Source organism: Nicotiana attenuata, unplaced genomic scaffold (assembly GCF_001879085.1).
Source record: "Nicotiana attenuata strain UT unplaced genomic scaffold, NIATTr2, whole genome shotgun sequence".
Taxonomy (NCBI): domain Eukaryota; kingdom Viridiplantae; phylum Streptophyta; class Magnoliopsida; order Solanales; family Solanaceae; genus Nicotiana; species Nicotiana attenuata.
The window spans coordinates 8624-19756 of record NW_017674327.1 but is presented as its reverse complement, the minus strand read 5'-3'; the positions used below and the strand labels follow the sequence as shown (position 1 = coordinate 19756).

General features: G+C 42.4%; 1 protein-coding gene across 1 annotated transcript; it reads right to left on the bottom strand.

Annotated features, from left to right (window-relative positions):
- Nucleotides 1-1060: 1060 nt before the first annotated feature.
- LOC109218423 (A-agglutinin anchorage subunit-like) lies at nucleotides 1061-2325 on the bottom strand. Its single transcript, XM_019382787.1, has one exon. The coding sequence runs from the start codon at nucleotides 2270-2272 to the stop codon at nucleotides 1232-1234; it is 1041 nt and encodes a 346-aa protein (XP_019238332.1). The 5' UTR covers nucleotides 2273-2325; the 3' UTR covers nucleotides 1061-1231.
- Between the last annotated feature and the right edge of the window lie 8808 nt (nucleotides 2326-11133).

Here is an 11133-nt window from a genome sequence, read left to right as displayed (position 1 = left end):
TCTTCTTACACTCTCCATCCAAGAAAACACAATTTTCCATCAGACCACTTCCCTTCAATTCTTTCCCATCAGACCACTTCCACTTTCCACTAAGGAAATCTTTGACGGACCTCACCGGAAAACTGATCTCCGAGAAAGTAACGATTTTACTGAAAGAGGGCGTTTATCTAGTGGAGATTTAGTAGTAAGAAGAATCAGAAGAAGCAGAAGAAGAAACTCCATTTTTTTTATGCGAGAGAGAGAGAGAGCGTAAGAAGAATCAGATGGGTTCTTCAAAAAAATTCCGGCAACCTCCATTGTTTCCGTCGAAATTGGTTCTGTGTCTCTTTGTTCAGCCATGTGACCCATCAATTTCTTTCTTGGCTTCTGCTATTCTCTGCTAGCTTGAGATTCGGAGAAGGTAAAAGAGAAGAATGGGTTTGGTATAAAAAATTTGTTCGATTGGTGTGATGACATATTTGGTAATTTTGTTCTTTTGTAATGGAGGCAGAGGTGATTTAGGAGAAATTTAGATAACTACTACACACAAAAAATGGCTGCCCACGCAAGCTAATGGAGTATATAATTTCTTGATGATAGAACACGAAAAACGTGAAAGGAAGTCAAGACAATTCACTGAGTTGTATTCCTCCAAAATTATATAAATGGAGGGGGATCTTTAAGAGTTGATGGATCAAGAAAAAAATCTTAATTTAAAAGAAAAAAGGAAAAAGTTAAAATAAAACCTTAATTTAAAAGAAAAAAGAAAAAAAACCTTAATTTTAAGGGTTTCACGCGCTTAGAATTAAGTATAAAGCACACACTTTGCCATGTCAGCGTGAAGGGTTCACGAGGTCGTACTTTAGTGGAGAAGAAGTGTTAAAATGATAAATGGGTCAGTTGAGGTGTCTGGTTGACCGTTGTGGACAATTTGGAGGGATCGTTTATGTATTTCGCCAAGTTTTTATTAAGAAAAAAGTTCAGCAAAGAGGATTAATTAAGTGGATCTTTGTTCATTTTCATTTTGTACAGAATTCCCAAATAACTATAGAAGATAAAAAGTGAAAGAATAGAGTAATTTCTGATCTCCAAAAACAAAAATGAGAATTTACACAACAATTACCTATCGATAGTTCATTGATATTCAGTCGGGAATTCACATTTTCTACATTTTCACTAATTTTCACTTCTGTTACAACATTCAAAGAAGGCACATTTGCCCCAGAAGAAGCCGAGATTTACAGTAATGCCCCTAGAAATCGTCTTCTATACGACCACCGTCATAGCTGCGCCGGACACTGTAATTACTCCTCCAAATCCGGCGATACTGCAGTCTCCGTTGCTTCCTCATAATTCTCGAAAATCCTCCAATCTTCGCCGCCGGCAACGACGCTTTCTTAGGCGTCGCCACCGCAGATTTCCGTCCAGCTTGAGAACCAACGAATTCCCCCATCTCCGGAGCAAAAAATCCTTTGCCCATATGGCTAAGAGTGTCCTCGTACATATTAAACCCGGTCAGAAGAATCCCGTCTAACCCATGAACAACAAATTTTGGCCCGAGATAAAGATCCGGATCCGAAACCCGAACTCCATCAACTGTAACAAAAACGTCGTCACTCTTGCTCTTCCCGACCAGGATACTGTAATGGGGCAAAAGGGTCTCGAGATACGGAGAAGTGAGGTTGCGGAGTTGGGTGATGGTGAGTCGGCGAGAAGGGATGACGTGGCACAAGAGTGCGGCCACGTAAGCATCGGCGTCGGAGGCCATATCGAGGGTGTAGAGGAAATGGTCTTTTGGAGCGAAGATAGTGAATGCCGATGAAGTGTCGGCTACTGTGGAGAGCATTTGTAATTGGACGTCGGAGGTGTCGATAGCGTTGCTGAAGAGAGGGTAGCCGCGGTACCGCAAGGCTACTAGGAGTGTGTCCAATTCTTGTGGGGTAATGGTATTGTTGCTGTAGGTGGGTCTTGTGGAGTTGACGGCGGTGACGGTGGGTTTGGTGGTGGGTCTTGTGGAGTTAACGGCGGTGGCAGTGGTATTTGTAGTGGGTATCGTGGATTTGACACCGGTGGTGGAGGTGTTAGCGTTGGCGGTAGATATTGAGGAGTTGACGGCCGCAGTGGGCATGGTGGAGCTGACGGCACCAGCGGTGGCGGTAGTGTTGGTATTGGTGGTGGGCATTGTGGAGTTGATGGTGGTGGAAGTGGTGGGCCTAGTGAAGTTGACGGCGGCGTTGGTGGTGGAGATGATGGAGAGGATGAGGAACAGAGTGAGGAGCGATGAGTTAGCCATGAGAGAGCGGTCTTTGGTTTGGCGGTTTTTTTCTGTTTCGAAGCAGTTGAAATTGGAATGAGGGGAATTGTAAGGTGTGGAGCGTGTATATATATGTACACAATTTCTTCGGTGGATCGTGGCCGTTTGATTAGTGTAACAGTGTGGAAATGATTTGGTGTATATTGATCCCATTTCACCCTCCGTTTTTTTTTTTTTTTTTTGAAATTCGAAATCTTAATAGTGTTGAAAATAAAGTAGAAGTTGTTGAAGAAAATAGATAAACATGACATGAGAATAAAGAAAATTCAACTAAGCAGTAGAAATCAAAAAATTAATGAGATTTGAACTTGTAACAATGTAAGAGAAGGTTCCATTGGTACATGAAGCTATGTACCACATCCTTCCTCTGTTGATTAATGCTATATGTATTACGTAATCAATAAGAATCAAAGTTTCGAAGTGTGTTATGAGTCAGTGTTATTTATTCTAAATTCAAACAATAAATAAGGTAGTTACAAGTTAATTTCTACTATAAACATTAATAATTAATTTGTTATCACAGGTTAAGCTACACTGATAATATAAGTAAAATATTTGTACACAATCAGTATACATATAATTAGCTTAAATCCATTTTCTATTACTGCATCAAAGGTGAAAGAAAACATGCAAAATCAAAGTTTATTTCATTTCTAAATTATTCAAGTCAACCTCATCTTAAAAGCTAAGAGGATGATTCATTTCCTTAATACATCATATTATAGTTGAACTTAAAAGCTTAAGAAAAACTTTTATGCTGTTATAAACCAATAAAAGAAGAAGAGTATTGCAAAGAAAAGTAGAGGGAGAGAATTCTTATTGATTTTGGATGAATTATAATGAAATAGAACCCTCTATTTATAGGGAGAGGGTGACTTAGCCACCAAGTAATAAACCCTAGAATCTCTCTAAATATAGACATTCACCATAAATAAAATTCTATTTATAACACTCCCCCTTGAGTGTCTATTCAACAGATAATGTGCCTCGTTAAAACCTTAACTAAAATAAAACCCAGTGGGAAAAAAATTCTAGAGAAGGAAAAAGAGTACACATATCTAACAATACGCCTTTTGGTTGCCTCGTTAAAAACCTTGCAAGGAAAACCCAGTGGGACAAAACCTTGTAAGGGAAAAAGAGTGCAACGCGCATTAGCTCCCCCTGATGAGAGCATCAATTCACATCCTTGAGCCTTCGCATCCCAATCTTGTGCACCATCTTCAAAAGATCGTTGGTAGATATTTGATAAACAAACCAGCCATATTAACTTCAACGAATTTGTTTCACCTTGAAATCATCATTCCTGATAGATGTATTGTCTTTATATGATTTTGTTGGAATCATCATTTCAATATCTTCACATAGGGGTAAAAACTCTTGCTGTCATATTATCATGCTTATAGTTATAGCAAGATACATATGTGCACAAATTGCATTTAGGATATGGTACTTCAGGACCAAGAATTGTATATGCTTTAAGCGATTTAAATCCTTCAAGGATTTTCATATAAGTTAAGTCATATAAGTCATATAATAGACTTTAATTAGATGCATATCAAGTTTTCATGTCATGCTAGACAAATAAGATACCGAAAACTGATTGCACATACCATTGACTTTATACTTTCAAGTGTTTGAACTGCAGGTCCAAAACTACATGTCTTTCATATGAAACCAAATTCTACTTGAATTGTTTCTCCAGACTTAAGATCCTCATATATATTTGATAATAGGTGAATTGAACTACGATTAAGCCCCAAAAGAACCACTTTCTTGTAGAGTTTTTATTGTAAAAGTGATAGCAAAATGCTTTTATTAGTGCTTTTCATGTTTTTCAGGTTACATACATTAGAAGAATGCTATGGAGTGGTTTTGTATCATTTATGGAAGAAAAAGAAGCCAATCGCATCAAAGTCGCCGAGTGAACCATTTGAAATACACAAACGAGGCCTGGAGGTGAACTGCCGCGGTCCCAGCGTGGGCGCGGTAGGACCGCGGTGAGCTGTCAGAGGAGATTCAGAGAGGCCGTTTGGCCGCGGTCCCAGCGTGGGCGCGGTAGGACCGCGGCAAGCGACGGGAACTTAAGGGACTGAAGTGCAAATTCCGGAATTCTTAGCCAAAACCCTATTTAAATACTAGAACTCGCCCAAAGGAGGCATGTAACATTATTAGAGAGTACTTTGGCAAGAAAAACAAGTGTGAGAGATCACCCAAAACATCATTATTTCTATTCTTCTTTATTTTCTTGCANAGACCTCTTGATCTTAGACTAAAACAACTCGATTAGTAGAGTATTACACTAAGGGCAAGCTTATGGTGTATCTGTGTGGCATATGAATGTTCTTTGCTGAGAGTGAGTGAATTCTTTCTATCTAGAGTTTGTGTGCTTGATTCTATATGTGTGGAACTTCTCTCAATTTATTGATGTGAGGGCATGTGACTCAGGAAGAAACAACAAGTTTTCACCTCTGTAGAGTAACTAGAGTGAGCATGTGTGTGGCATGGCATTAGAGTCTGCATCTGAGGTGTGACAATTGCACTGCTTAAGTAGTTCTTTCATAATGGCGGGTGTGACATAAAATTGGGTAACTCGTTGAGCGATTCGGCCTAGAAGTGTGGTTTAAATTGCTCGAGGACGAGCAAAGCTTTAAGTGTGGGGTGTTGATAACAGGTGAATTGAACTATGATTAAGCCCCAAAAGAACCACTTTCTTGTAGAGTTTTTATTGTAAAAGTGATAGCAAAATGCTCTTATTAGTGCTTTTCATGTTTTTCAGTTACATACATTAGAAGAAGGCTATGGAGTGGTTTTGTATCATTTATGGAAGAAAAAGAAGCCAATCGCATCAAAGTCGCCGAGTGAACCATTTGAAGTACACAAACGAGGCCTGGAGGTGAACTGCCGCGGTAGGACCGCGATGAGCTGTCAGAGGAGATTCAGAGAGGCCATTTGGCCGCGGTCCCAGCGTGGGCGCGGTAGGACCGCGGCAGGCGACGGGAACTTAAGGGACTGAAGTGCAAATTCCGGAATTCTTAGCCCAAAACCCTATTTAAATACTAGAACTCGCCCAAAGGAGGCATGTAACATTATTAGAGAGTACTTTGGCAAGAAAAACAAGTGTGAGAGATCACCCAAAACATCATTATTTCTATTCTTCTTTATTTTCTTGCAATTTATGATTATGAATCTTTTAGTATTTGATTTTCCCATTGTCATGAGTAGCTAAAAACCTTAATCTAAGGTTTTGGTGGAACCCGTTGGGAATAACTTGGTTTTTTTATCAATATAATTAGATTTGATTGTTAATCTCTAATTGTTCATCTATGTTTTGATTGTGGATTAGTTGAAAGGGCCCTCAATTATCCGTTCCTATTTATTATGTATCTTCTTGAGAGAGAGTGCATATTTAGGTGATTGTATGAACATCACTCACGGAGTATAGACGAGAGTCATAACCGAGGGTTTAGGGGTTGGATTAGAGATAACGAAACCCCGGGTGCAATCTAAGTGAACCGTATTGTGCAAGTAGCTAGCGTAGCTTGAGAAAGTGCGTCTAGTAGATTATTATGGGTCTAGCTGACAACTTGAAAGCAAATGTGGATGCTTCATCTGGAGGTGCTTTCTTAAGCAAAACATTCACCGAGTGCAAAATTCTCCTCGATAAGATGTCACAAAATGTGGGGTGGATGACTAGAAGTGCAACACTGGCACCCATAGTGCATTCAGTTCCACTTGATCCCAATAATTCACAGGAAGAGAACATGGCCACACTCCTGACCCAGATGAGCCTACTGACAAAGAAGATTGATGAGATGGGTACAAAACAGGTGCACATCGTTGATACAACAAATGGAGGACTATGCACACCGTGTATTAATCAGTCCTATGTGTGTTCATGGAGCGGAGAAGGTGAAAATCAAGGGGTCCGGGAAGATATGAATTATGTCAACAACTATGGGGGTCAGAGACAAGGAGCACAGCAGTGGAGACCGCAGCAAAATTAGCAGTACAGGCCTAATATGCAGCAGCCTGGGGGTATTCACCCTCAAAACCAATTAGTGCCAGTGCCTTATCAGAAACCACAGGGTTATCCACAGCAGAATCAGCAGCAATTGGTTTATCAACCACCCCCTCAGCAGCAAGACAACAACATGGTGGAAATTAGAGGTATGCTTCAACAACTCATTGGGACAAATAATAAAGTGCAGGAAAAATTGGCAGTACATGATTCAGCCATAAAGAATATTGAAACGCAGCTGGGTCAGCTGTCCATGGCCTTTAACAACCGTCCTCCGGGGACTTTACCTGCAGATACGAACATAAATCCCAAGGAGCAAAACCCGAATCAGCTGATGGCAGTCAGTCTCAGGAATGGTAGAGATTTAGATAGAGAGCAGGAAATTGCACAAGCCAGCAAGAATACTACACCAGCTACTCCAGTTCAATTAGAGGTAGAAGAACCAACAGAACTCACTGAAGTAGTAGTTGAGCAGAGTCGGGATGAAAAAGGCAAAGAAAAGGAGACCGAGCAAGTTGCAGAATAGGTTACACCTCTTGAGCCAGAAATTCCTAACAGAGAGAAGCCAGCCAGCAATGCACAAAGGGTGATACCTACACCCTTCCCTCAGAGACTGGTCAAGCAAAAGAAGGCAGACCAATACAAAAAGTTCATAGAGATGCTGCGTCAAATCCAGTTGAATATTCCATTGATGGATGCCTTGAGGGAGATGCCCGGTTATGCCAAGATGATGAAAGATTTAATGTCAAAGAAGTTTGATTTTCAAGATCTATCCACCGTAACTCTAACACAAACCTGCAGCGCAGTGGTGGCAAAACCGATAGCCCAAAAGATGTCCGATCCAGGTAGCTTCACTATTCCATGCACCATTGGGAGTTATGCCTTTGCAAAGGCATTATGTGATTTGGGAGCCAGCATAAATTTGATGTCGCTGGCTATATACACCAAATTGGGCATCGGCAGGGCCAGGCCGACTTCGATGCTACTCCAGCTGGCTGATCGCACTGTGAAAAGACCTACAGGTATTCTTGACGATGTGCTGGTGCAAGTGGGGAAGTTCGTGTTCCCTGCAGACTTTGTGATTCTGGATTGTCAAGTGGATGAGGAGATACCCCTTATTTTGGGGAGACCATTTTTAGCCACTGGGAGAGCACTGATAGATTGTGAAACTGGGGAGCTTAAAATGAGATTGAATGATGAAGAAGTCATATTCAACGTTCAACAATCAATGAGGAGACCCAGCGAATATGCAAATTGCTCTCTAGTAGAAGCAGTTGATGTAATTCTGCAAGAGGATGATAGGGCCCTGACTGTGGGGGACTCATTGGAGGCATGCTTGACAAACTTAGACGAAATGGATGGCGAGGGGTTAGCTGAATGGGTAATGGCATTGGAAGGCCGAGGATTTTGGTCAAGGGAACCTCAGTTCGAGTCCCTGGAGCTGGAGAAAAGGGTCACTCCTCCAGCCAAGCCATCAATAGAGGAACCACCCAAGTTGGAGCTGAAACCACTCCCAGATCATCTCAGGTATGCATTTATAGGCACTGATTCGACTTTACATGTTATTATATCATCCTGTCTGCTAGATGTGCAGGTAGAGCAGCTTTTGCAGGTACTAAAGGATAACAAGACGGCCATTGGTTGGACCATGGTAGATATAAAGGGTATTAGCCCAGCTTTCTGCATGCATAAGATTCTCCTGGAAGAAAGGCACAGACCTTCCAGGGAACACCAGCGAAGGCTGAATCCTAACAGAAAGAAGTTGTAAAGAAAGAGGTGATCAAATAGTTAGATGCGGGAATTATTTTCCCCATCTCTGATAGTAATTGGGTCAGCCCTGTCCAGTGTGTCCCGAAAAAGGGGGGTATGACTGTTGTGAAAAACGACAACAATGAGTTGATCTCAACTCGTACAGTCACAGGGTGGCGAATCTGCATGGATTACCAGAAATTAAACACCGCCACCCGCAAGGACCACTTTCCCTTACCCTTCATTGATCAAATGTTGGACAGGCTGGCTGGTAGATCACACTTTTGTTTCCTAGATGGATATTCGGGGTACAATCAGATTTCAATAGCCCCCGAAGATAGAGAGAAAATATCCTTCACCTGTCCGTATGGCATCTTTGCCTTTCGGAGAATGCCCTTTGGGCTTTGTAATGCACATGCGACTTTTCAACGGTGCATGTTAGCCATCTTTACAGATATGGTGGAGGACATTATGGAGGTCTTTATGGATGATTTCTCCGTGGTGGGAGATTCATTCGAAGACTGTCTTCACAACTTAAGCAGATTGCTCAAAAGATGTGTGGAGACAAACCTGGTACTAAATTGGGAGAAGTGCCATTTCATGGTACAAGAGGGGATAGTCTTGGGACATCGAGTGTCTAGAAAAGGTATTGAGGTCGACCATGCTAAGGTTGACGTGATTGCGAAGTTACCACCGCCCACTTCAGTAAAGGCGGTGAGAAGTTTCCTTGGTCACGCCGGCGTTTCATAAATGACTTTTCCAAAATTGCTAACCCATTATGCAAACTCCTTGAGAAGGATCACCCCTTTGTGTTTTCTAATGATTGCAGGTTGGCATTTGAGGAACTGAAGAAGAAGTTGACCACTGCACCCATCATTGTTGCGCCCGACTGGGAGCAACCATTTGAGCTCATGTGTGATGCCAGCGAATATGCTATAGGAGCAGTCTTGGGGCAGAGAAAAGACAAGCTGATGCACCCGATTTACTATGCAAGCAGAACGCTAAGCGGTGCACAGCTCAATTACACAGTGACGGAGAAGGAGATGTTGGCAGTTGTGTTTGCTTTTGACAAGTTCCGATCATATCTGATTGGTTCTAAGGTAATTGTATACTGACCATGCAGCTCTCAAGTACCTCATTGAGAAAAAGGAGTCTAAGCCGCGCCTGATTCGTTGGGTGCTGTTGTTGCAAGAATTCGACCTCGAAATCCGTGACCGTAAGGGCACAGAAAATCAAGTCGCTGATCATCTTTCACGACTTGAAGGAGCTGAAAAATCAGTCGAGGTCGAAGAAATTCTGGAAACCTTTCCAGACGAGCAGCTGCTCGCAGCCAGTCTTGAGGATGCGCCATGGTATGCAGATTTTGCAAACTACCTGGCTTGTGGTATTGTTCCTGATGACCTTTCTTCTGTCCAAAAGAAAAAGTTTTTCCGTGATAGTCGCATGTATTATTGGGATGAACCTCATCTGTTTAGAATTTGCGTTGATAACATTATCCGGAGGTGTGTCCCCGAGATAGAACAATCTTCAATTTTGCAGGCTTGTCACGCTTCAGCATATGGAGGACATTTTGGAGGGGTCAGAATAGCTGCGAAGGTGCTGGAGGCCGGATTTTTCTGGCCAACTGTATTTAGAGATGCACACCTCTAGGTAAAGGGCTGCAATGAATGCCAAAGGACGGGAAACATTTCCCGTCGCCATGAGATGCCAATGAAACCAATTCAAGAAGTAGAGGTGTTTGATGTGTGGGGGATAGACTTCATGGGTCCCTTCGTCAGCTCATTCGGTAATAAGTACATACTTGTGGCGATGGATTATGTGTCTAAATGGGTGGAAGCTGCAGCCTTGCCCACCAATGATGCACGAGTGGTGGTCGGATTCCTGAAGAAGCACATATTCACCCGGTTTGGGATACCAAGGGCGATCATCAGTGACGGAGGCACTCACTTCTGCAATAGAGCCTTCGAGAAATTGCTGGCTGATAACTGTGATTTTAACACATTTTATGCCCATACTTGCCTATGATTTATGTATGAATTGTCATAAAATAGACCCAGAATGCTTACAAAGTGCGCTTGATTGCAGGTTTGAGCGACAAGATGACGAAAGTCAAAAATCAGCTCGAAACGGAGTGAAGCCTGCTCAAGTGTCAAAAATCATTGAAGTGGGGACAAGAGGACCTAGCGCGGACCGCACTGATTTGTTGCGCAGCCGTGCTAGGAGATTCAGAGAGCATCCATTTCAGGGGTTTCCATGCGCGGTCAGCGTCCATTTCTACGCGGTCAGCGCTGGTGTCCATGCGGTCGCGCTTCATTGTTGTGTGGTCCGCGCCCATTAGCCTGCGCGGCCGCGCTACCTCTTTGTGCGGTCCGCGTCCCCAGCTTCAGAAGTGAATGATCGAAGGCCAAGACCCCTACGCGGCCACGCTGCACTTTTGCGCGGTCCGCGCCAGCCCCGCAGGGGTATTTTTGTCCAGTTTTTCTAGCCTAGTATAAATAGAATATTTTATTATTTCTAGGTTAAGTTTTAGACATCAGATAGCAGCAGCACTCGTGAGACTCAAGTTTTAGCCTATTTGGGGCATTTTCATCTTGTTTTATCGTGGATTCTTGTAGAATAACATTCTAGTTAATTAATATGTTGATTTTATCTACTACTTCTTCAATTTCTGTTGCTATTATGGCTAGCTAAACCCATTAGCTAGGGTTGTGGCTCAACCCTAGTGTGGGTAATTAATGGGTGTGATTGTTTAGTGCTTGAATGATGTTGGGTGTTTGATATTTGGGTTAATTTTATGTTTTAACTAGGATTTGGTGGTTGCAAACACTAAGTCTAGCTTAGTGGGTCTTGACTCTTCTTGAGAAATAGTGTCTATGACTCCAAAATTAACCCAACAAGGAATTGGGATGGACCCATGAGAATGGTAGTCCCAATTAACGGGTAAAACCTCGAGAGAGTAATTACCCAACTTGAACCCTAAGTTGCTTGGCTTGTTAGCCTACCCAATTGGTCTCGAGAGAGTCAATTGGGCAAAATCACTCTTTCTACCGAGAGGTGTGAGAGTGAGTGCAAT